This window comes from Magnolia sinica, chromosome 13, assembly GCF_029962835.1.
Source record: "Magnolia sinica isolate HGM2019 chromosome 13, MsV1, whole genome shotgun sequence".
NCBI lineage: Eukaryota > Viridiplantae > Streptophyta > Magnoliopsida > Magnoliales > Magnoliaceae > Magnolia > Magnolia sinica.
This window is the reverse complement of record NC_080585.1, coordinates 13,099,321-13,127,032: the sequence shown is the minus strand read 5'-3', so window position 1 is coordinate 13,127,032 and position 27,712 is coordinate 13,099,321. Positions and strand designations below refer to the sequence as shown.

At 38.1% G+C, this 27,712-nt stretch overlaps 1 protein-coding gene across 5 annotated transcripts; it reads left to right on the top strand.

The window, feature by feature from the left end:
• The first annotated feature begins 99 nt into the window (after positions 1–99).
• LOC131222867 (K(+) efflux antiporter 6-like) lies at positions 100–27,712 on the top strand. 5 transcript variants are annotated; one of them, XR_009160212.1, is made up of 20 exons: positions 100–496; positions 4,684–4,727; positions 6,582–6,640; positions 6,793–6,871; positions 7,412–7,473; positions 7,566–7,641; positions 7,832–7,906; positions 10,400–10,471; positions 10,593–10,676; positions 10,916–10,984; positions 14,351–14,428; positions 14,639–14,727; positions 19,773–19,869; positions 20,009–20,062; positions 20,748–20,843; positions 25,159–25,347; positions 25,444–25,521; positions 26,366–26,410; positions 26,959–27,062; positions 27,185–27,206. XR_009160212.1 is itself a non-coding variant. In XM_058218095.1 (20 exons), the coding sequence occupies exons 1-20, from the start codon at positions 271–273 to the stop codon at positions 27,363–27,365; spliced, it is 1,695 nt and encodes a 564-aa protein (XP_058074078.1). In that variant the 5' UTR covers positions 100–270; the 3' UTR covers positions 27,366–27,712. The 5 variants fall into 5 exon arrangements, 4 of the variants coding, with proteins under 4 accessions (XP_058074078.1, XP_058074077.1, XP_058074080.1 ...); XM_058218095.1 differs by lacking the exon at positions 27,185–27,206 and adding an exon at positions 27,336–27,712 and having other exon boundaries at positions 26,970–27,062; XM_058218094.1 differs by having other exon boundaries at positions 26,970–27,062; positions 27,185–27,712.

The following is a 27,712-nucleotide window of genomic DNA, read 5'->3' as shown; positions in this document are numbered from 1 at the left end:
GTGGACAGTCCCAATCTGCCATCTAACCTGCCACGTGTACGGTGGAGGTCTCCATCATATTACAGTAGAGACGGTTCTTTCGGTTCCATTTCCCCTCCAAATTCCGTCCTTTCAACCGCATATGAGAAACGGCGACACCTCTCTCTCTCTCTCTCTCTCTCTCCATATATAAAATTCGTAATTCAGCCTCTCAAACCTCACTCCTACTTAACCTGCGCCACTTCTCATATCCTGCGCCTACCGTACCACTCATTTCCCTCCGAATCTGAAATGAGGAGCTCTTCCACCGACTCTCTCCCTACAATCTTCTTCCTCTTCTGTCTCCTTCTCTGCTTCTCTTTCCTCTCTTCTCTCTCCCTCTCCCTCGTCGGACCCCAAGAACAGACGGCCCAGATCAATGCCACTGAATCCGGCTCGGGATCGAAGGAGGACAGCTTTGCAGACATGATCGATCGGGCCCTCGAGAAAGAATTCCCTGAGAACGAGCAGACTGGAGGTCCGTAAGATCTGAACTTTAGCTTCTTCTTCGGGATTTTATCAGCTCCATCGCCTCTTTTCGGAAATGTGTGATTTGGAAGGATGAGTTAGGGTTTTGAAGGAATCAGGTGAAAGATAGTTGTATTTCAAAGTCATCTTCGTGGATCTACCGTGGATGATTTCTGTAGATATTCTTTGATTGCATGTAAAATTTTTTTTAAAATTTTTTCCGGGAAGTTATTTCTGCGACCTATCAGAATGAAGAGATTTCTTCAGTATTAGAAATTTAAGCATCGGTATTTCAAATTCTTTCCAGGCTTCACCAAATTTAGCTGCATTTAGATCTTGTGATCTCTACTCAGATTCAGTTTTTTTTGCATCTAGTACCATCTTCGGAAGTCAAGGTATTGAATGAAGGATGATATGAAAGTCGATAGCAAGGCCATTCCCCCCTTCTGCCCCACCACGTGATGATCCAGAATGTTCCTATATAAGTTCCAACAGTAGTGGTTCACATGGGGAAAAAATCTCTCATATGAGATGCCATCATACATGCAAAGTGACTTGGAACAAACAGCCAGAAGAGCAGTTTCTAACTCAGCTTTACATGAAATCTGGTGATTGCTGATCAAGGAGATTCTTCCTGTATTGGGTCATTGGCAATTTACTACAGGAGATTCTGGATGAACGATCTGGATCATCAATGTCGTGCAAAAGAAGAATTGAACCCTGCTAGCGAACCTTCACTACATTAAGGGAACTGAAAACTATGATGGGGAAGAGCTCTTTTGGGCATTGATATTAGTTTACAGGACTCTGCATGTGACACATTACATGCATTTATGATGATCCGAACCATGCAGCCTGCGAGCTCTTCCACTGATTGCCCACGAATCAAAAGTTGCCTTGATCCGACTATCCTAACCATCTAATAAATGATCATTTTTTTTTTCCTCTCACCAAATCTGAGCTGCTGTGTTTTTTAATCTATTTATTAGGCTCCATTCGTATGCCATGTAATGCAAACCCCAAATGCAAATAGATCAAATAAAAGAAGAAAGAGATCATGGGAGGAACCCAACAATCCTTTAGCAACATGCTAGAGACTGCTGAATTGCTCTCTTCAAATTTTCTATGGAATAAACAAATGACAAACCAAAGAAGTTTTATTCAAACATCATAATAATGCATTACACCTCCATAACATAGCTTTATATGGACTCAAATTACGCAGAGAAGCCCTAACAACAGAAAATGACCAAAATACCCCTAAATCCTGTCACTACCATATTGTCTTTTTACAAATGGGTCATAACTCATAACACATTCAAATGGGTTTAGAATTGCACAATCTGGGGCTTGTATGAAAGTTAACTCAGTGGGCTATCAAAAGTGACCAATTTTGTATCATTTGAATATCATTTAGTACCCTAAAAGTGGCCCACCAAAAAAGTGACGAATATACAAAAATGGAGAAATTATTAAATACTTAATCAAACCCTATACCCTAATAACTAACTAAAACAAATAAATCCTAGAAATATAATAATCATCCATTGATCCTCTCACCCCATGATGTAATCTAACCATTGATCCCATAAGCTTGATCGTCACACCACAAATTTGGTCTAGGCCATTAATTAAGACAATTTGAACAGATGGATTATTCAAATCTTGATCAATTGGCTTGTGTGGGCATTTGGTTGCTTCCATTCCACCCTACTTTAGAAAGAACTCATTCTCGAGTTTAAATTGGTGGTCATAATCTTCTGTGAAGATCCTTGTTTGGAGCACTTCTTCTTTGGCTTTGTTGGTGGTTGATGGTGGACATCTACATGCTGACGGGCAGCTAGTGCCTAATATGGTATTCAAATATGCACAATCTTTTCTTTCACTTTTTGAAGGTCTTTCATGTTCTAGACGTTGATTGTGGCTCTTTCATCATGGTTGGTTTTAGATATGTGGCCTTGATTAACATTGATATGGCACCATGGTGATCGTGAAACTATCCATCTCTTCGACCATCGGATCATTCATACGTATTAACCCTTCAATCTCCCTGATTGTGTCATTTGATGGTTAATCATTGATTTTCATTGGCGCGTCCTTCGATCGAGCTGTTGATCAATCAATAGGTATATCCATGGATCCATTGAGCAAGCAAATAGTGGATTCCTCTTGAGTCACGACACTTGCTTCAAACATGTCATTAGGAAGTCCAAGGACAATTGATTGAAGTTCATAGCACTTTTCTTGTTTAGTCAAGGGTTCAAAGTAAGCTCTTATCACCTCCTTGAATTCTTCTACAATATCTTCCTTGAACGCTCTAATCTCCTTCTTTAGTTCCCACAAATTCTCATATTGCATCTCTTGAACATTATTAGCCGTCGCTACATTTCCAATGAGATGCTTTTGAATAACCACATATAGTTGCTATCGTTCATAACATCGGGAGAGGTGTTAAAAGGAATCGCCATAAGGTACACATGAAGATGGGTATGACTTGGGTGATATGAAGGATGATCTTGATCATCAAAGTAACTTGGATAAGAATAACGTGGTGGACATGGACGGGCTCGAGAGTCTGAATAGGGATAATTGCACGAGGCATTTGAACATCTTCCTACTCACGCCATCTCTCAGAAAGAGCGTAAAAGAATATAGGCTGAACTTTAAGGCTTGAGTTCTAAATCTAAGGGTTTTGGGGAAGGGAAAAAAGTGCAAGGGAATTGATGGGTTGGAATGGGATTATGATTTGGTAGGGTTGGAAATGGGTATAGTCAGGATTTGATGTGTTTGATTATTATTATTATTATTATTATTTACACTTGATACGATTAGGGTTCAAAGAATTTGGAAAAAACGGAACAGGTACGGTTTAGGGTATGGTGATTTGGGAAGGGAAAAGGAAAAGAAAAGAAAAATGGAAGATAAAGGATTGAGGAAGAGGAGAAAGATGAAAGGGAATGATTGAGGAAGAGGTGAAAGATGAAAGGTAATGATTCAGATGAGGAAATTACCTTCTTTCAGTTTCCCATAAGTAGAACTTGCTTTGATACCAATTAAATGCAAACTCAAAAGGGAATGCAAATAGATCAAAGAAAAGAATAAAGGGATTGTGGGAAAGAACCTACCAATCCTCTAGCCTAATGTTAGAGACCACAAAAATCCTCTCTACATATTCTACCGAGTAAAGAAACAACAAACCAAAGAAGTTTTATTCAAACTATCATAGTAATGCATTAGACCTCGATACCATAGCTTTATGTAGACTCAAACCAAGTAAAGAAGCCCTAATAACAGAAAATGACCAAAATGCCCCCTAAATCCCATCACTACCATATGGGCCTAATATAAATGGGCTATAACTCTCTCGGATGGAGTTAGAATTGCATGATCTTAGGCTTGTTTGGAAGCTAACTCAATGGGATTGATTTCATATCATTTGAACATCTTTTAGTACCACAAAATTGGCACCAAAAAAGTGATGAAAATACAAGAAGGGGAAAATTATTAAATAATTAATCAAACCCTAATAACTAACCAAAACAAATGTAATCAATCATTGATCCTTTCAGCACCAAAATATAATCTAATTATTGATCCCATCAGATTGATCATCAGACCATGGATTTGGTCTAGATCATCAATTAAGACAATTCGAATAGGTGGATTCTTCAAATCTTGATCAATCGGCTTACGTGGCTATTTGGTTGCATCACACTGATTGAAGGGTTGCAATCATCCAAGGACTCCAATCAAATTTTTTTTTTTGTGCACGCGCATTTGCCCTGTTCACTATTGGACCTACTCAATGTATCGTTCCGATCTTATCCATGCTTGCCACTTGTGCAGCAATGACATTGAGACACGGGTACCTCCTATGCCCTCAGAGTCAATGATTCAGCTCCCTTACATTACCGTAGCACTGTTGTCATTCGTGGTAAATGTTGTTTTACAAGGAGTATCTATTATCCCTTGAGTGTATGATAGTTGCTAATTGTCACCCAATTACTCCTTTCTTATAATGACATTTTCATATCATGAAGGCATGCAATCTCGATCTTCAAACACAGATATACTTTTATATTCTCATGGGGTCCCTGATATTGTTAATAGTTTAGAATAGGCCCCAAAAAAGTGGGGAAAAAGTTGAAATTCTAATGCAGCCCCCTGACACACCTATTTATCTGCATTCTTTGGCAGAAACTGATGCTGGCAGTTTTAACAACAGTGTAGCTGGACAGCAGGTTGGTTATTTGTGTTCTCTGGGAGTTGCTGACTGTTTATTCTTAAAAGATGCATAGATTGATGCCTTAAATATGATCTTTTGTCTAATTAGAAAGAATTGGGATCATCAGTTGCATTAGTAGTTGTCATTTGATGATTTAGGCTTCACTTCTATTGATTGGCTCAAAATGGAGGGAATACATAACGAAAGTAATATTTAAGTTTTGTTGGAACATATAGTTCAAGGTCACTTCTTTTTGAAGCAGGAGCTTCCATCTTATCATGTTGGCACACTTGTGATTTTTATTCTAGCCTGTAACTATTGTTATTCAGTGAAGATTGTTAGACTAAGATAGGATTTTATGTTGAATTAGTTGTTGTCAATTGATGATTTATGTTTGACTGTTAATGTATTGGCTCTAAATGGAATGAATATTCAATCCAACTAATATTTAAATTTTGGTGGAACCTGTAGTTCTAGGCGACTTCTATTTGAAGCCATAGCTTCCATTAATCATCTTGATAATCACTTGTGATTTGTGTTCTAAGCAGTAATTTTAATAGTATGGTTATTTAGTGTGGATTGTTAGATAAATATAGCATCATGGTTGCTGTCTCATCCAAATCTAACTTCTTGTGAAATTGCAAGAAGACTGTTCAGCTTCTGGAAAGATCCATCTTCATTATTAAATATGTTTCAAGGGCTATTGATAAACACTCCTGCTACCATGACCAATTATGATGATTCCAATGACTGGGTTTGGGAATTGGGACGCAATGGCTATGGTTGGGCTGTATGACTCACATGATGAGCTAAAATGATGTAATGAATTCTTTGGCCTCATGCCTGATTGTCATCTCTCAAAAGCAACCTCCCTTGATGCCTTTTCAAGCCTACAATGATGTATGAAAAATTTGGGTTTATGTATGAGGCAGATCTGAAGCAATCGAGTAGTGAAAGTCGTTGAAAATTATGGTCCAACAGTGTTGACATTTGTCAAACAGCAATACTGAAATGATATTCATTTTGAACTCATTAGGATACCAAAATGGGGTGTCTACACAGCTACGGAAATGGTGGCCCAAATGGATACAACATTGGGTAGCTTCAACTTATCAAATCCAACTTGTGTAGTATGGTCTAACATAATGAAATGAACTTGCTTTAGAACCAATAGTGCTTACCCTTTCATCAAAATCAATAAGGTGAAACAGTTAGATGATTTGATTTTGGGATTGGGTGACAAGGTTAATGTGTCTAGCAAGTTTATAGGCAGTCTAAAGTTGCAATAAGATGCTGCAAGGTACACAAACTTCCAAACATGGTTGAGCAAGATTTTATCTTCCATCTGTTGGGGTTGGATGTTGGTGTTATTGTGGAAGTAATACTAATGTGCCAGAGTAGCAGATTTTATTATTTATTAGCACCTTCACAAATGATAGTCATTATATGTTTATGGATTTATGGTTCCCATGTGGTTGGTTAGTAGCACCTCTTTTTCCTAGAAACCCCTCCAATATATTTGCCCCCATCCACCTTCTGAACATGCTGACATCCATTGAGCTGCCTATATGAAATTACTTATCTTTGATATGTTATTTTTTTATATCTATCAAGATAAACATGGTATTGTAATCATTCAAAAAAAGAAAAAAAAAAGGAAAAAGAAAAAAGAAAAGATATTGTGAATGATGAAGAATATATACAGGGTTTTTCCTGTGTCTGAAATAGCTATGCCTTTCAAGGCCTTTTATTTTCTCTAGGGAAGCATGTGCAATCCTGAATGCTTTCATATTTCATTGCATATTTTTGGTGGTTTCTTGGTGTAATTCTTCTGTTCAATATATTTTCTTCATGTGTTTTTGTTCATCAGGCTGTTTTGGAAACTGTAGCTAGAGTCAAGTCCAAGAAAAATGATACCAAAGAGGAGAAGTATACGCTTCTACTGTGCAAACATATTAATGATCTGGCTTGTTTTCCACTGGAAGTAGCTTTTCTTGAATCATGCTTTAAATTTTGATTGTAAGTCGGTTATGTTCATCCAAATTTTGACTTCAGTCACCGTCTTTGTGGCTGTTATTTAGGTCATTTCAATTTCATGATGTTTTCAATTTGGATAATGAGAACCGTGAAGAGGAAACCCCAACCTTAATAGATCGGAAGGTATGCTCTTTAAGCTCCTTAGGAGATCTCTATTGTAGGGCTGTCAATTAGCGGTTTGAATCAGTGTTGACCTGAATCTGGCCCAATAATTGATCGGACCCCAAGATTTGCCAAGTTGAATCCAGCAGACCCCAAATCTGGGTCCAGACCTGGATCCAAGTTGGACCTGGTTTGTGGCTGTGGGTTATTGAGTTGACCTAACTTGTCAACACTCTTCAGGTGGAAACAGATTGGATCCAAGTGTATCAAGGTCTGGACTGACCCAATGAGCAATCAGATCCTAGGGCCCAGACCCCAATCTGACCCTGCGAATCGAAAATGAGGGTCCAGGTCTGGATCCTTGTCAGACCTGGTCTGCTGGGTAGTCAGTTCAGGGTTGACCGAACGTATTTACACCCCTGCTTTATTGGGTCGAAATTGATATTGCATGCCCTTAGAATTAATCAAGTGCATTTCTGCTTTATATTTGTTGGTTTTTGACCTCTGACAGCCTCAAAAGCTAACCAAATAGAATGTACATGCTACAAACTGTCTTTTCAGGACAATGTTTTTATTATATCTAATCGCAAATCAAAATATCCCGTTCTACAATTGGACTTAAGGTACGCCTACTGATTAGTTGCATGGTTGATAGAGCTGTTAGTTATATTAACATGTCAGGTTTTCCACCAAGTTCAAATTACTTCCTTTGCAGGTTGATATCAGATCTTGTAGTGGTCATTGTATCTGCAACTTGTGGCGGCATTGCCTTTGCTTGTTTGGGACAACCGGTCTGCATATTATTACTGCACTAAGTTTTGTTCATGATGAACTCCTATTATTGAAGAAAGTATTATTTTATCGTACTTATGTATTTATGTGAACAGGCCCTAAAATTTACCTTCTTGCCTTCGACACCAGTTCCAATATTGCCGTGGAATTGCTTAAAGTTGTCTTTTACACATTTTGAATTGACTGCAGGTTATTACTGGATATTTGCTAGCTGGCTCGGTTATCGGGCCTGGGGGTTTTAGTTTTGTCAGTGAAATGGTTCAGGTAAGATGTTTGCTTTTTACAGGTGTGTAATTCACGCCTTTTCTTTTCATTTTTTTTTTCTTTTTCTTTTGAAAGATAACAAAGGCTTTCATTGAAAAAGCACTGAGATAGCACCAAGAGACAAAAACAGCAAAAACAAAAGAAAATAGCAAGAGGGCAAAAAAACAGGAGAAGTTGCATGTTTCCGATCCATCACTTTCCCACAGCTCATTTGACAATAGTATCCCAAGCCAAGGTAGCGTACCTACTCAGCATTCCAGCAAACATCGTGGAAGCATCTGCCATTCCTGTCAACCCAAATCATCCAAAGAATAGCAAGGAGAGGGTCTCGAAACTGCACGACTAGTCTTGCGAAGAGCAACTCCCTGCCAAGCTAAAAGGAGGTCGTCAATATCATAGGGCATAGACCAAGCCAAGTTGAATCTAGCGAGAACAGAAAACCACTCTTGGTTACAAAAAAGCAATGAATGAGAAGATGGTTAACCCACTCTGCATTGGACATACATAGGAGGCAAATATTCGGGATGATCATAGACTGCTTCTGGAGGTTATCGATTGTTAAAATTCTTTGTCTTCCCACAAGCTAAGCGAAAACCCCAATCTTCAGAGGAGAGTCACAATACCACACACCAGAAGCCTTCCCAGAAACTTCCCGTCTTGTGAATCATGAAATAGAAAGATTTGACCGTTAAACGACCAGACTTGCCTTTGTGCCACCCCAAACTGTCTCTCTCCCCGATCAACGGTTTACAAGGATGCAGCCACTCCAAGAGAGCTACATACTCGTCGATCTCGCTATCTTGAAGGAGCCAGTGACGAGGCGGAGCCCACACAACCATCTCTTTATGAATCTCAAAGCACCTATCAATCGTGATACTCTGATCCGGCGCAAGACTAGCAATGGCTGGGAATCTGTCCTGGAGAGGCATATCACCCCTCCACACATCTTTCTAGAAATGAATCGTCTCCCCATTCCACAAGGATAAGGCCAACCCTTCTAAGAACTTTGCTTTTGTGCTTAAGGTGCCTTTCCAAAAATGCTGAAGCCTTACAGTTTGAACTATCCTCGGTCCACCAGCCTCCAGGTGAGCACCCATATTTACTAGCAACAACCTCTCTCCAAAAAGCTCCCTTTTCCATTCCGAACCGCAGCCACCACTTGCCCAAAAGGGCAAAAACTTCCCCCTTTTTTTGTTTCGTTTTTTTTTTTTTTTTGATGAATAACCCATTTTATTAAAGCAACAAATCCGAAACAACAAGCTATATCGAAGAGCACAAAACACACAAAAGCCTTTTCTGGAATATATTCTAATTTTTCTTTCATTAAGTACATCTAACTGTTGGTGCCTTTAGCCGAAATGCACTTTTAATTAATATGGTGAAGTCAAATAGATCTCAAATGACCAATCACAAACCCAATTTCCGCAATACACAAAAAGAGACGAAGGGAAATCAAATTGAAAAACAAGGTAATGGGAGAAGAAGATGAAGTAATGGGAGAAGACGATACACCCAAACACCATACCCAATTTTAGGAAGAAGAAGGAGAGTCCACTCTGTTTTCCTCTCTATTACAAACTTCTGATTTCCATAGTCCCTTTCTCATACATTACAAAACACTTTTATTCTAGCCTATCTACCAAGCGTTTTTGGACTCTTGTATCCTTTTCCTAACTTCTAATGTTATCCACACATTGCTAAAATCAAGGAAGAGTTACTAAACTCCCTTGTTGTTCAAGTAAAGGAACTAAAACAAGGAGGTTTCCTGTGAAGTATAAGAAAACTCACTTTGTGGAAATGCATTGTCTGCCGTCCAGAACTGAATTTGTACCAAAATAGTCTGGTTTAGATGGGATGTCTGTCATCCAGAACTGCATTTGGACATCAGCATTGTGGCAGAAATTGGATGTCCACCATCCAGGGTGATCCAGAGCAAATCTGGAAGAAATAGTATGTCCACCACTCTGCCAGACTATCAGTGACACTTATGGCCCGGATCTTGCCACTCAATGTAGTCAATGGTCACAACATCTGCATCATGTGGTTTGAATGATGAACTCTGTCACCCATAACTTTGTGTTTGTCTTCATGAAGTATACCTGTAGCAGAAAAGCAAATTATATTGACAAAAAAAGCAACACACTTATATCATGGTTCTTGGACAGAACTTGGAAAACCCAAGCATAACCATTGTCACATTGTTGCAGTGATATGTAATTGACATGGCTCCAATCACATATGCACACATGCATGTCCATGCATGTTGAAGAACTTGCTGAATGTGTATTTATACCTATTTTTTGCTGATTAAATTAAGAAATGAAAAGTAAAAAAAAATCCCTCATGCAATATTTTCTTCTTTAAAGATGTTGGAAAAGGCTTATTCATTTTGTTATCAGTGGAGTGTCAGATTTAGCATTAATGTCTAGTTTTGAATATGTAATTTTAACACCTCATATTACTTCAGATTTTCAATGTTTTTCTTGGCTGTAGGTTGAGACGGTTGCTCAATTTGGTGTAATATTCCTTCTCTTTGCATTGGGCTTGGAGTTCTCTACAACAAAGGTTGTGATCACCCTCATCCTAAAATTTGAAACTTGCAAATGCTACTAAATTCAGAATATGGCTTCAAGTATCAAAAAAGAAGAAAGGCTTGACTGTGAGTTGGATTCCTTTTCATGTGCAGCTTCGAGTTGTTCGAGCAGTTGCTGTTCTAGGAGGCCTACTGCAAATTTTCCTATTTATGTGCTTGTGTGGCATAACAGCCTCGGTATGTCCTCGAATACCATCAACCACTGCAAGTGCTTTTTTTTAAACACTTGAAAATACAAGTCCGGAGATATTAACTTGTTGATTTTGGACTTTTTAAATGTAATTTATCTGGAAAGTTCATTATTTTGATGAGTTTGAAATTTTCTTTCCATGATGTCTGAACTCTGAAGGACCATGTTTTTCCCCTATTCTCATTGCTGCAGTTCTAATATATATGACATTGTATGCTTTACGCAGTTGTGTGGTGGTAAACCTTCAGAGGGGGTATTTGTTGGAGTATTTTTGTCAATGTCTTCAACAGCTGTGGTATTTTTCTATTTCTTTAGGAATTCCATTTATATGTAGGATGAATAAGTTGTTCAAGATGCAATTTATTTACTGAAAGGTTATAGACTTTATTTGGTAAACATGAAAATTTCATAACTGCAAATTTACATGATCATGCATGAGGATCCTTCTCCATGTTGTTACTATAAGAGCATTGGTTCAGACTTCTATATTTTTGTTGCCCCATTGTTTAAGGTCCTGTTTGGATAGGTAGAATCCATGGGAAACGAAGGCATTTTCCCCTTATTTAATGTTTTCCGTTGTTTGGCTTGCAAAGGGTTCCGTGCGGTTCTCTGGCAGAAGATACAAGGTGACCGTTGTGACTTGAATTTGGTATTTCCGCTCGTGAAGCAAATAAGACACTTAAAAATGGAATCTATTTTTCAACAGTGGAGTCAGAATTTATTACTCAAGTAATCATACCCAGTGTTTTAAATAGCGGTAGCGTATTGCGTAGCGTTCAACCCTCCGTAGCGTGTAGCGAAATTGCGTAGCGTGTAGCGTAAGCTACACAATACTTCTATTTTTTTAAAAAGATGATAAATATTATCAGCCACATATTTTTGTGCAAAATCTCTCTCTCTCTCTCTCTCTCTCTCTCTCTCTCTCTCTTTTTCTTCAAACATTCTTCTCTCTTTAGTTCACTACTTAAAAAAAAAAAAAAAAAAAACGTCACAAACAAATTAGTGAATCACAAAAATCAACATTAACTTGTGAAAAATAATATAGTGGTTCCCACATGGACCACACAATGCACACATACGCACACCACAGTGGGCCCACCATAGAAAACAATGTAAATCCACCCCTTCACGCACCTTAGTGGGCCCCATGTGGGCCACACCATAAAAAACAATGCACATCCACACATACGCACACCACAGTGGGCCCCATGTGGGCCACACCATAAAAAACAATGCACATCCACACATACGCACACCACAGTGGGCCCCACATGGGCCATACCACAAAAAAAATCTATATCTACAGAGATATTGAAAAAAAAAAGAAAAAAAATTATAAAGAACAAAAAAATGCACAGTAACCAACGTTTTAAAATGGAAAAAATTAGAAAAAAACTCAAAATACTAAGTTATTTTCATTGTACATCGAAAAAAATTCAAAAAAATAGAGCGTGCGTACCTATTTTTGTCTCAAGATGAGATTGAATTAATGAAATATGCAAAAGTTGAAGCTCCACAGCCGATCGAACCGAAATAGGGGAAATCCGATTTCTCCGTTATTTCTTCTCCATTGTTGATGAAACCACACCAAATGGAGCTCCTTGTAGTCACCAACAATCGGCCAAAGAAACCCCTTTGAAGGGCCTTTTGATCGCAAGATTGAAGGGGGGGGGGGGGGGGGATGGAAGCAGCGTCGGTTTAGGGCCGGCTGTCGAATACACTGTTCGAAATGGCTTTGTTTTTTTTTATTTTTTTTTATTTTTTAAAACTCACTGCTGTGGTGTGAGTTCAGCACCATTTATGGCAGTGAAAAAACAAAAAAAAAATAAAAATACCACAGGTAGCGCACGCTACCTGCGATACGTGCTACACGTTCGTAGCGTAAGCTACGACCCCTGTAGCGTGCACTACAGGGGATTTACGCTACTGTACACGCTACGTATCGTTTTCCGAGTGCTACGCTACTCAAAACACTGATCATACCATTAAGTAATCATTACTTTTTCCATGTCCGCACCTCAGAGTGTGCCTATCCAAACATGGATAAGCAAAATGAACAAGTGAGTCCTAAAAACAAGGTCAAGAGATCCATCATCTACAAAGGCCATTACCAACCCTCATTGTGCAGTGTATGTGGCCCAACAGTGGAACTCGTTGCAGTAATAGGAGAATTTGCCTACCTATCCTTGACTGTTATTCTTGCCAAGGTTTTATATATCGTTATCATTATATGTATTGCACCCTTCGGATATGCATATCTATCTGAGGGAAACGTTAGGGAAATTTTCAATTAAACTATAGTTGTTAAACGGCATGTCATTACACACCTAGGTCTCAAAAAATTACAAAAAGAAGAAGAAGAAGAAGAAGAAACTATACATAATAGGTTTCCATTGTTTAGGGGTTCAAACTATTCGCTGTTGAACAAAAATAGTTAATAAAATACGATTTCAATGCACTAATTTTTAAGAAATAATGCAACAATTCAGCACATACAATGCTGGTATTGTAAAAAATATTGACGATATTATCGCATATATTGATGATATGGTGCATTTATTTGAAAGGGTTGGCGCTGATATATCTCATAATGTCAAAAATATCATAAGATATCAGTGATAACTTGTAAACTGTGTTATTAACCTCAGTATCTGTGACACTGAGGTGGGATACAGATAATAGCGGCCGATATTATCAATAATGTCCACAATATTTTTGAACACTGATTCTTGTAAGTTGTAACTAGTTGAGCTTACCCAGTTTGCTAGTTCTGTGTTCCTTCCATATTAGTTATGCGCGTCCTTCCTATGGGCATAGAAGCTTTATGGCTAATGTTTTGTTTTGTCCTCTATGAATCAATGCCACTGAGCTTTTGCTTCATTCCTCATGTCACCAAAATTTCTAAGGTAGCCATCTCCATTCTGCATATTCCATTTTGCTTGTAGGGATGCCCTATGCTTTTCTAGCCTTTTGAACTTCCATCTGGTGAAGAGCCTTGTGATGTTTTTTTTTTCCTGAAGGATGACTCTTTGTTTAAAAGGCGGTGAAGGCAAAAGAATACAAAGAAAAAGAAAAACCAACAAAAATCAACAACAACAAACAAAGAATGACAGAGCCCCACAACTAGGCCCAAAAACCTCAACACCCTCCCACAGGCCAACAACTAAGGATGGAACACCACCCACTGAAAAACTAACTGAACAAAACACCCCAAGAGGGCCACTACAAATGTCCTGGAAGCATCTGAAATTTCTTTCCTTCCAAAGACTCCACGGCCATGCTAATAGATACAATCTCCACTCCTTTCTCTTCACAATGGAAAAACCCCCGCCATGCCACTGCCTAAAAAGCTCCTTGATGGATTCCAGAATGCAAAAACCCCTGCTGTGCCACTTCCAAAGAATCTTGCGATGTTTAAATCTTCATTTTCTTGAACTCTTATTATTTTTTTTTTTAGAGGTATTTGTATGGCTTTCTTGGTTCATACTAAGTATGCATCCTAGTTATTGAGTTTAGATTTATATATATATATATATATATATATATATATATATATATATATATATATATATTTTAAATTTTTTAAAGAAGAGAAAAGAAAAGTTTATGGAATGGCAATTGGGAAACATTCAGTGATTACACTTTTTTGTTTCCTACGCAGGTTTTGAAGTTCTTGATGGAAAAAAACAGTATTAATGCCCTTCATGGTCAAGTTACCATTGGCACCCTTATTCTCCAGGTTCTAAATTCCTTCACATGTATCCTTTCATCATGAATTTCTATATAATTGTGGACCCCATGCTGCAATTCATTATTGATTGGTTATCATATAAATGAGTTATTGCCATATATTTCCTACATTGGACAATTATAAGAATGGGATGCTTCTTTGATGTGAACTTCTTTGCCCAAAATGCTCTTGGGTGATAAAGCTGTCTTTGCCTACCAGGATTGTGCTGTTGGCTTGCTGTTTGCACTGCTTCCAGTTCTTGGTGGTACTTCTGGTGTCCTTCAAGGAGTAATATCCATGACCAAGTTGTAAGTAAAGAACCTGCACACCATTTTCCCTCTCATTCTGATGACATTTTTTGAAAAGCAACATTAGTTATCCTTGTTCCTACTTTGCATAACTAATGTCAATGATGAACTTTAGTACTGTGTTTCCATCTTGATGCTCTGGAACCTTCTGGTCCTGTATGTCTAACTACCGACTACTTTGACCTGTAACATCTATAAATAAATAAAATGACAGTCGCTAAGCCACTAGACACCTGTAGCCTAGTTGGTAGTGTTGTAAAAACTTGGTTCTGTATTTGAACAGTGATGGAATGGTTTCTTGGTGGGATATCTATGTAACTGTGATGGAAAGTTCTTGTTGGTCTTGGGCCAAGGACTTCTTCTTCTTCTTCTTCTTCTTCTTTTTATGGGTAATAAGTGATTTTAAGAAAATAGAAGGGAAAAAAGATACAGCTCTCAAAGGAGCCGAAAAAGGCCGCTCCAAAATAAAACGAAAAGAAATTAGACAATAATCATGCAGGGAAGCTACCATTTATCTTGGCTAAGGAATTGTAGATGCCATCCTTGTCAGGGCGATTGTAGATCATAATATCTGCTGCGGGGCCTTCAGATAGTGGTAGAGGGAGAAGATTGGGGTGTTTTGGAGGCCCAATGAATGGTGACAAGAAGATAAGAGCATTTTATAGGTGGGGCTGTTGTGTTTTGATCAATGTTTTTAGTATCTTGCAATATTGCTGATATATCCCATGATATATCTGTTATCCCAACTAGGCGATATGAAACCCAACTTTAATATCCATTTTTCATGGTATCGTGCAATATATCGCACAATATCAAGATATATCATGGATATCGCAATACCGGGCAATATATCGATAATTCCACAATCCCCATTTATAAAGCCTTAATGTATCGTGCGATATATCGATGTCGAGTGTGATATCAAAAGGGATAAAAGGAAACCAGCACAGTTTTGTCTGAAAATTTCTCAAAAATTCACAATTTTTGTTTTTGTTTTTGCAAAAAATAAAATAAAATAATAATAAAAATAATAATAAACTAATATAACCAATGTTTCCCCATGTTTCGTAACAACATCGATAAATTACACGATATAACCAATATATCCCGCACGATAACCGATATGTGTCCGAATCCCAAGGGTGCGATACATTATGCGATGACGATATGGCAAACATTGATTGTAGCTTAACCTGGCCTAACCTAGAATCAAGGGTGCTTTTCTAATTTTCATAATATATAATGCAACTCCTCTAAAATGCTATGTCCCCTATTCTCTTCCACCCCCAACACCCCCTTTCTAAACCCTAATCCACCACAACCCTTCTAATGCCAACTGCCACCACAACCCTCCTAATGATGGCGGCACCTTCGGTTAGCTCTCTCCTAACAAAACTTTTTCAAGCTTAGACCAGGCTCAACCATGATCCATATAGTGTCAGTTGGGCTGCCTAGGCCTAGCTCGACCCGGCCCACTGCCACCCTCGATCTCGTACACTAATCATGGTGGGGCCCATACAGGTCCACAACCTTAACTTATGGGTATATGTGTGTTTTGTGTATTGTATTTTTCTGTTATTTATCGCACGTTCAACCAGCCTACAACCATTTATAATAACAGTCATGCATTGCTCATTTACAACATATCCTGCACCCATTAATCCTAGAGAACCACGTCTCAATCTTTTCCCATTTTGCACCCATTAGCCGAAGGAATCCATCATCCTCTTTCTTTTTTTTCTTTTTTTTATAAGTTGCTAGCATAGTTTGAATCCTTACCATTTCTCCAGAATCTTTCATCCTTCTGAAACTCAATCATATAGAATAAAATCCCTATCTTCCCCCAAATCCCAAAATTAGAGTGTATGTGATGATGATTTCATCAAATGCTCTTAAATACTTTGAAATGAGGGCCAATTGACCACTGATCAAAGTGGAATTTTGAATTTTTTTTTTTAAAAACATTTTTTAATTAATTTTTTTTCTAAAAATCCCCAAATTACTAAGAATCACTAGATTAGGTTACATTTTAAGAATCACTAGATCAGGTTACATGTTTGATTGTATTTGGAGTTGGACACATATTGCAATTGATTTGCGAGAAATTGAGAAATTTTGATTTTTTTTTCAATTTTCTGCAACTTGGCCCATCTCTCCCAAATTCTGAAATTGAAGTTCCAAATTCATTATTTTTTTTTTCCTTCAAAACATGAAAAATCATGGATTTGTAACAATTTGACATTAATTTAATATGATTTACAACTAGTGATTCAAGTATCAATATCGCTAAAATTTTCATTGGTTGAGGATACAGAAATAATATTGATATCACTGATAATATTGCTGATATTCGAAAATGTGGGAAAATGGGGAAAGCGGTGGAATTTTTTAGTGAAACTTTAGGAGATGCTACAATACACATTTGTATATTTAGGAATAAAAAAATTGAAAAAATAATGCATATATAATAAGTTTCCATTTAATGGGGGCCTAAAAGCATGTGTCGTCGTATCCATCCCATCTACCCATCCAACTATCCAACCTTTCATCCAAACATCCATCGATATTTCAGAATATCTATAACACACGATATTTAGCTGAGAATCATCAACAAATGGAAAGGAAACGACGGATTGTGGTCTCGATGTCACCCATGCTACGATAACAGTACTATTGCAATATTATCATCAACAAATTGAACACTCTATACGACCATGCGCCCATTAAAAAATCGAAATGATTTTTTTTTTTTAATAAACAGATTTTTGGTGATATCAATACGTTGGCGATATTATCAAAATATCGTTGATACACTGGTGATACAGGAGACACCTAGAATTTACATAGTAAAAAATATTGGTGATACATTGGTGATATTAGTACATTGGCAATACAAGTGACACTTAGAATTTACATAGTTGAAAATGTTGGCAATACATTGATGATATCGATACTTTACATGTCTGGTGGGCAAAAGGAAGGTTCTCACCGTCGATAACTTATGAAGGCGTGAAATGATAATTCCAAATGTATGCTTGCTATGCTACAAAAATGCTGAGTCTGTGCACAATTTATTCATTCATTGTCCTTTCGCATTTTCGATTTGGAGCGGTTTCCTCTCCTGGTTTGATATCCGGTGGGTTTTCCTAAGTTCAGTTGACCAACTCCTCTTGGCTTGTCACGGAGGGGTCAAAAATAAAGTCGAGAAACGTGTTTGGTTCTTATGTTTACTAGCTGAGCTGTGGAGCATTTGGCTGGAAAGAAATAGCCGATGTTTTAAAATTTGTAGGTGGTGGCCTCAAGTAGTTCTCAAAAGGGCTACACAAAATGTTATAGAATGGGCGCATGCAGCTAATATTTTAGTTGCTAACCAGTTTCCGATGTGCTGGTTTGAGCTGTAATTTCTATTCTTTCTCTGTTTTTGTCTCGGTTTGTAATTTTTAGCCTTTGGCTTCTAATAATTTTATTTTATTTTTCGTCGTTTTAAAAAAATGATACTTCGACTATACTTAGCGATACATCACCGATACTTGAAATTTCTGATACTACCAATGTTATTGGTATTGCTGAGCTGGAGATACAGATAATATCAAGGATATTTTGATAATGTCGGGAATACTTTGAACAATGTTTATAGCAAAAAAAAAAAGGATTGAAAATTGAAAATTGAAAATGTTCACCGGATCTAACAGGTTGGATATAACAGCACTACATGTGCATTTCATATCGCACAAGTAGGATACAAGATATATCATGGGATATATCGGCGATATATTGGCCAATACTAAAAGCGTTGGTGTCAACATTGCTCCCTCACGAAGACATCATTGCCGGCCCCATTTTGCTTGACACTAGCATAAGTTATGGTAGTGGAAACACTGTGCTCACATACAAACATCACAGTCAGCCCCATCTTGCTTGACGAACTTATTGTTGCGTCGACAATGTGGTCACACACAAACACACAAACATGCATGCCAATACGGCGTATGTGCATCCAAGCTTTCATTAGGTGGGCCAGAGTGCACGAAACGAATGGGTGACTTGAAATTTTTGTTTTCCCATTCAAGCATGCATGCCAATATGGCAGTATGCAACATCCAGTCCAAGCTTTCATAGGTGGGCCAGAGTGGACCAAAAAAATGGATGGCTTGACAATTTTGTTTCCACACCTAAAGAGTCAAACGGCCTGATTTTTAGACCTGAATATCTAGACAAGATGGCCCATGTACCATAAGTCTTGGATCTCACACTTGTCATATTGGCATTGGTGCTTGCATGTGGATGGGTTCATATGCATGTGCTAATCAGACTTCTATATGTATGTGTTTGTGGGAATGCGTGTGTGCTTGTGTGTGCAGAACTTGCTTTTAGTCTTACAAGTGTTGGTTTATGTAGGAAGAAGCAAGATGAGTTGCATTGTCTGAAGTTAATTCTTAAGTTTTGACAATAGATCCAAGTTTCATAATGATGCATTACACTTCTACATCTGAAGAAGCCTTGAAAATTCTATTCCTAACTTTTCTTTCACCTTTCTTTTTTTGACATGTATGATGTATGGTTAATCCTGTATAAAGAACTGAAAACTGTCTAATCACCTTCCGTCTGCAAGAAAATTTTCTTATGTAACTAGGCCTTGTAGATTCGCTGTTGAAAGTAAATGCAATGCAGGCTTAACACATCTTTCTTTTGGAAGCATAAGCTGGGGACTCGAGTGTGAATCCTAATGGCTGTGAGTCCAGGTTCTGTGCCATTTGAAAACAGCTTTAACTCTAAACATGTTAATATATTTAATGTTGGACATTTAGGTGAAGAAGCGAAAATGAGAGAATGCCTTCACTTTTTGCCCCAAGATCTATTTCTGTCTTCTGAAAGAACTTTGATAAATTTGCCGTGGTTAAGTTAAATCATTCATGGCGTGTTTGTTCTTTGACTAAAATTAATCAAGATTTATGTTCCATTGCTTGAGATCATTTAGTTCCTTTACCCTTATTTTATGTTAAAAATCACAGAATCTAATTACTGTAGATTTCTTTCATTGCCAGGATGGTTGTGCTGTGTACATTTTTGGGTATTTTGTCTATATTATCTCGTACGTGCGTTCCACGGTTTCTTAAGCTGATGATCAGTCTTTCGTCACAGGTATGTTTTCTTTAATTTAATTATTTATTGTATGTAAAGGATTTTCAAAGTCATATGGTTTGCTTTGTATTTTCTATTATGTTATTTACTGCTGAGTCGTTACCCATTTTTCTAACGTACTGACATTTTGTCTGTGCAGACTAATGAACTTTATCAACTGGCAGCAGTTGCATTTTGTTTAATTGTTGCTTGGGTTTGTGCCATATCACTTCTTAATATATTGCGCCTTTATTTCAGTTTTGATTAGTACTTATTTTGTAATATTTCTGTATAGTATTTGAATCACTGCATAGGTGGTCATGTTGTTCTTGCATAAGAAATTCATGCTGCCAGTCCAAATTTTCAAAAACCATTCTGACGTCAACATTTGGAATGATTCTGCATAAGAAACCGCTTATATTGTTGTTTATGATTTCTAAAATGCATATGGTTCTTAAGACTGAAACAGAGTTAGCTCAGCTTGGCTCAGCCAAGGAAGGCAGCCATTAGTTTGAACTTTTAAGCCTTGACCACTAGAATGGTCATTAACAGGACCATGTATAGACAATTCGATGTTTATTTAGTAAAATAAGAAAAAAATGTATGCAATTTTAACTGGTGAAGTAACAGTAATTGTCTTCTTTCTCCTGGCATCAAACTATAAATGGACCCTTACCCTGTGTCACAAAATTGCTTGAAGTCTCTCATCATCATCATCATGCAAGCCTTATCCCAATTACTTGGAGTCAGTGTTTGAAGTCTCTCATGTTCATTGATTTTAGGAAAGCCTGGAACATGTTATTGTGTGTGACTTCCTCTAGGCAGCATTCAATTTTCACTTTTTCATCAATTATTCAATGCCATGGAATTTCTTATTTGGATGCTTGGTATCATTTCAGTGTAGTGACAAGTTGGGTCTAAGCCTTGAATTGGGCTCATTTGCTGCGGGAGTGATGATATCGACTACTGATCTTTCACAACATACCCTTGAACAGGTAAAGATTCATTCTTTCCTTTTACTTTTCCTGGTGGGAGGTTGCATGTGCCTCATGCATTACTGATGTACTTGTATTATGGGGGAATCTTCTGATTAGGTGATAATTTATTCTGGTTGCCTCAATATAATTTGGCTTGATTAAGTTTTTGAAAAAAAAAATAGTTTTGATTTATCAATTGCTGTGCCAGTTTCTGTTCTTAGATATATTAGTTATGCCATACTCATGCCAGAAACCCCGATGAGGTTTTTCATGTTCAAATCTTCCCAGACTGGGACATAGTTTTGATTGACAAGAAGGGGTAAAAGCAAAGCTAGAACTACAGAGGGATGATATAGGATTGCAAGGTTTTAAAACCAGTTGGACTAAAACATAGTACCTGCATTCCATTTTGAGTAACAATAGGAGTGGAAACGATAGTAAAGATTGCTGACCCAGAAGTACACCAAAACGACCATTTTTGATACATTGGGTTGATAGTTCATGAGAGCGGATTGATTGAGAAGATGTTGGTCAATGAATTAGAGCTGGGTGGATGACGTGGAGATGTGCCTTGGTGTTTTATGACGTCGCATACAAATCAAACTAGAGGGGTTGATAGTTCCCGGTGGCAGAATGTTGGTTAGTCAAGGAACAACTTGTCATTGTCTTTATACAGTGGAGGGCCACTCAATTCTCCCACCCACAAATGGCAAGACATACAAACTGGTTGTTAGTCCTTGCCTACAGGAATGTTCCACACATGGTTTGTACTCATTAACAATTTCAACAAGAACAATATGGATCCGAGGAAGGCATTTCATTGCAGTTATCTTACTTGAACTCATGACCAGTGTTTAAATTATCGGCGATATTATCAAATTATTGCCGATAATTTCGGTATGGCTGGAGTTGCGACATCGAAACTCCCTTTTTACGTTTCTCCTCCTAATATTGCCTATTTTTCGGTGATTTTATCTATTTTTTTGCGAAAAGTCCAGTTGTCAGCGAGAAATCATTATATCTACTTACCCTGTCACGGGATAACTGTAGCAAACAACCCATTTTCAACGATAAAAGGACCAATAACATCAGAGCGTTGTGTAAATACGCAAAATATCTATAAAAAAATGAAAAAAAATGGGGAAACTTGCGGATTTCCGTACCTATAGAAGGAGGGCTAATCGTAAAAGAGGATCAATGAGCAGAAATTGCGGTGGGCCAATTGATTGATCGGCGTGCCGTAAGCGCCATCTAATCTCTACTTTCCACTTTTTTTCTTCGAATCCGTCAAAAATTTCAAACCTAAAGATGATTTCAGAGAAGAATTTGCTGAAGATTAGGGATTTGGAGAGATTTTCTTTCAGAAATTTAGGGTTTTGAGGGTTCCCTTCCGAAACCCTCTTCCATTTCGAAAATGGCCTCACGATGGGTTTTTACAGGGAAATCGGATTGCGTACTGAGTTACTCAGTACGCTCTTTTCGTACCAAGTAAACTCTATTAGGCCCACCGTGAATGCATCTGGTCTATCCACGCCGTCCATCCGTTTTTCCATCTTATTTTAGGGATTGAGACCAAAATTTAAGCATACCCAAAGATCAAGTGGACCATACCATTGGAAACAGTTGGAATAATAACTTCCATCGTTGAAACATTTCTTGGGCCCACAGTGATGTTTATTTCTCATCCAACCTGTTCATAAGATCACACTGACATGTATGAAGGGAAAACACAAATATAAGCTTGATCTAAAACTTCTGTGGCCCCCAAGAAATTTTCAACGGTAGATGTTCAATTCACATTGTTTCCCAATGTGTGTTCCACTTGAGGTTTGGATATACTTCATTTTTAGGCCCAAAAATTATCTATTAAAATGGATGGACGGAGTGGATAAAATACATAAATCATTGTGGACCCCACAGAGTTTACTCAGTACGCTTAGCCTACTGAGTAACTCAGTATGCAATCCGCTTCCTTTTACGGGAGTAGATTTGCGTGGTGTGCGGGTGTGAACGTCAACGGCGTGTGGACGTCACCAAGTTCTGTGGACCCCACCATGATGTATGTGCTATATCCACATGGTCTATTGAATTAGCGAGATCATTTTAGGCAGTGAACCCAAAAATGAGGCAGATCCAAAGCTAGGGTGGGCCACACCGCTAAGGTAGTGGGGACAATGATTCCTACTGTTGAAACCTTCCTAGGCGCTGTGGCCCACAGTGGTGTTTATTTGTCATCCAAGTTGTTCATAAGATCTCACGGAGATAGATGAAGGTAAAATACAAAAATGACATGGATCTAAAACTTTTTTAGCCCCTAATGATTTTTCAACGGTAGGCATGTTCAATTCACATTGTTTCCGGTGGTGTGGTCCATTTGAGCATTGAATATGCTTCATCTTTGGGATCAAGCCTTAAAATTATCTTGTAAAATGGATGGATGGGGTGGATAAAATACATAAATCACAATGGGCCCCACACAGTTGACTCAGTACGATAAGCGTACTGATTTATACGGTGCGCACGTGTCACTTGTTTGTATCCGTGGATTGATGGGTCGATGTTTTGTGGGGCCATCATAATGATAAATATTTTATCAATGTCGTCCATTTATTTTGATAGATAATTTTAAGGCATGAGTCCAAAATGAGATAGATCTGCATCTCAGGTGGACCACACTAAAGGAAACAATGGTGATTAAATGCCCACCATTAAAAACTTCATCGGGCCATTGTAATGGTTTTTTTTTTTTGGCCATCCAACCTCTTGATTAGGTCACACAGATCTTGATGAAGTGAAAACACGGTTTAGATTATGTTAAAATTTGCCACATGTACCATTTTCAAATGCTAGGTATCAACTGTCATACGCAGCCAGAGTATCAAATACCTTCCTTTTATGAAACAGAAGCCGATTAGCTGTTACCAGGTAACAACTTATTGGGTGTTACCCTTACCATGTGGGGCCCACCTTGATGAATGTTTTCCACATCCATGTTGCCCATCCGTTTTTTTAGCTCATTCAAGGACCTAATCCAAAAATTTGAGCAGATCCAAATCTATGGTGGACCACACCATTGGAAAAAGTAGCGAATGACTATTAAAAGCTTTTTGTAGGCCACAAAAGTTTTGGATCAAGCTAATATTTGTATATTCCTTTCATCCGGTTCTGGTTGAGCTTATCAACGGGTTAGATGGCAAAAAAGCATTACAGATCTGCTTTACATTGGGCCTTGAAGTTTTTAATGGTTACCCTTCAATCATCACTCTTTCTTGTGGTGTGGTTCACATGAGATTTGTATACACTAAATTTTTGGATCGATGTCCTAAAATGGGCTGTAAAAACGGATGGACGGAGTGGATATACAATATATAATCAAGGTGTGCCCTATAGTAAGGGTAACACCCACTAAGCTGTTGCCTGGGTAACACCTAATCTGCGCCCTTATGAAACTGGGTGCAGATTGCGTGTGACCCCTGTGTGGGGCCATAGAGATGTACGTCACAAATCCACTTCATCCATCTGTTTTGAAAGATCAGATTGAGACAAAATTCTAAAAATTAGGCAGATCTAAAGCCCTGGGGGGGCCATACCACACGAACATGGAGGATTGAACGTCTGGCAGTGACAAAAGTTTTGTATCAGGATGGTATTTGTTCCTACAATTTGTGTGACTGGTAATAATTTTACTGACGGTTTGAATGGCATATAAACATCATATAGTTAGCTACGGCCTACAGGAAGATTTCAACACGTTGTTGTTCCCACTATTTTGTTGGTATGGCTCACCACCAGAGTTTTGGATCTGCCTAACTTTTAGAACATTGTCCTATTGTGGCCTTTCAAAACAGGTGGTAGGAGTGGATTTGTGACGTACATCTCTATCATGCAAAAACCACACTGATTAGATAATCCAATCCATCCTTGATTTGGAATCTTTGAGTTCATTTACTTTTACATGTCTTAATTATTGTATGCTAGCTGCATTTGTAATATATAAACTCATTTTGGTTGCTATTAAAGTGATTTTTTATGGCATCGCATGTTTTTTGGGTCCCATTAAATGAAAACTTATTATGTAATGTATTCTTTTCACAATTTTTTATTCCTAAATATGTAAATATGTGTATTTAGGCTTGTCTTGAAGTTTCATTGAAAAATTCCATCGTTTTCCCCATGTTTCCCTCTTTTTCCCCGCATTTCTGGTTATCGGCGATATTATCGGCGATAACGATATTATATATTTATCTCTGGCCAGAAAAACTTGTAGCGATACCGACAACTCGAACACTGCTCATGACGAATTGGACCAGTGAACAGCTATTTCTTTCTGCAGGTTGAACCCATCCGCAACTTCTTTGCTGCACTTTTTCTCGCCAGCATTGGAATGTTGATCCATGTCCATTTCCTTTGGAACCATGTGGATATTTTACTAGCAGCTGTTATTTTGGTGATCATTGTAAAAACAATTGTTATCACCTCGGTTGTCAAGGGATTTGGCTATACCAATAAGACTTCAGTTCTGGTAAGATTTTAATTTCAACTGTTTCCATATCTATTTCTTTTGAGGCTTCCATATATTGCTGCAGATGAACGTGACCTTAGGTTGTGTACTGTGTAGGTTGGCATCTCTCTTGCACAAATAGGAGAATTTGCTTTTGTTCTTCTCAGTCGTGCTTCTAATCTTCATCTGGTTGAGGTTAGTGTAAATTGATTCAAATATTTCTTTTCCCTTTTGAACCAATATTTCTAGACTAAATAAAGGGCACCATTCTTGAAAAGCTACCTTGATCACATGATCAAACGATCTTTGGGCTAAACCATATACTAGATATATCAGGTCCTGTGAACCCTGCTCTGAAATTATTGCCGTAAAGTGGAATTATGGTACTAATGTGTTAGAATGTGCCTAGTGTCCTGATGTGCCCGTTTCATTCAAGTCGACCCATGTTTCATTGATCTGGACCATTGATCTTATTGGCCCCAACTGATTGAAAGATCTAGCAGCCAAATCTTGGCCTTTTTCTAGACCATTTCTGTATTTCTTCTTATCCGTCAAAGTGGGCCAATGATCAAGGGCTAGGTACCTCTCATCTATGAGATTTTTGGTAAATCCGCACCTGCAGCATGGATGAGAGAACTATGGGCCCCATTTAGACAAAATGATGCATCAGGACACTGACCTATGGTTTAATTGACGATATGGTCCTTGGTAGAGTGGATTTGTGGAACAGGATGGATTCATAAAACTGACCCCAATTAGTTAGGATAAGGCTATGATGATGATGATGAAGCATCAGGACACCAGTCATGTTCTGATGTATCGGGACTTGATAATTCTTCTAGGTGTTGACTTTATGAGCTGACGCCAAGGGCAAATTTCCTCAAAATCATATGCTTATAAAGTAACTCTCATCCCTAAAGTGGCTGCCAACCTACCTCAAGATACGGAACGTGTGCATGTTGCACATTGACACATGCACAGGAATCAATTATCTTTTGAATAGAAATGGACAATTAATTGCCAGTGATTTTTTTTACAGGGTAAACTGTATTTGCTGCTTCTTGGCACAACAGCTCTTAGTCTGGTAATTTTCTCATTACATCTAAATGCGTAATCCATTTTGAGCTATGTCATATGCTACAAATTTGTACAGGGTACCGAACCGTATACAACCCAACCGTTATTGGGATATAGCAGTACAAACACCCATGCTCGCTCAAGCACAAATACATGCATGCATGCATGTATGCCTGCATCCCACAGACACATATTACTCAAAGTCCCACCACTTGTTCGGCTGCCCATGTTACTTAGATACTGTCTGCATACATCTTTGCTTGGGTTCTTATTCATGAGAAATAGGTCATCCCACAGACACGTATTACTCAGAAGTCCCACCACTTGCACTATCAAAATTGGATTTTGTATATATTCTGTGTCACAAAAAAAATATTCATTTGTTGGAATTCTCCAATGGACCAGAGTCTCTTGACATTGTGGGTTGAAGTACCCATATGCTACATAGATTGCATCTATTGATCTGCAATGCTCGACTCTTTTTCTTTTCCTGCAATCCTCTCTCATGCTTGCATGCATTTTCGTTTTCCAATTCTCACCATAGATCATTTAAAGTGGCCATGCAGGTGACTACGCCATTTCTTTTCAAGTTGATACCTGCAGTCATACATCTCGGAGTGCTGATGCGGTGGTTCTCACCCGATAGCAGTCAGATCGAGGTAATCTTTTCCAGATCATGTAATTCGAACCGTCACCTTGATTGCAACATAGTTCTCAGTGATAATATCTATTGTTTTTAGAGAAGGGGTTAAGGTATTTTGAATATGATTTCAACTTCCAGATGGGGTTTAAAGGCGAAAACCTTCGCGCAGACAGTGCTAAGCGTATTGCTTTGATGGTCCAAGGCTCTCATGATTCATGAAAAAAAAAAAATGCACGAAAATGGAATTCCTGCTTTTACCTGATGGGCTTCTTACTACTCTGGGGGACAGGTACCTAAGAGTGCAAAGGAGATTGACTGATTCCCATTTTTCCTACAAGCGCTCATCTCATCACGTCTCCTCACATTCCTGGCCAAGTGAGCTGAGCTGTGCCCACGAGAAGTGAATACACGTGGTAAAGGGATCGAAAAGGCATAGGAGCTTGACAGATTTTTGAAGCTCGACCTTTGATCAGGTCATCTTACTCACCCACGTGTCAATTTTGTGTAAAATAGTTTTTGACTTTGTGATGTATTTGATTTTATTTTTTGACGGGTTTGTAGAAAATTAAAATTCGTGTTCCAGCTGTGAAATTGTAGAATATATAACCATTCATGTAGTTTATCTGAAGTAAGATCTCTGGGAAGTAGCAGCAACCATCCATTCAA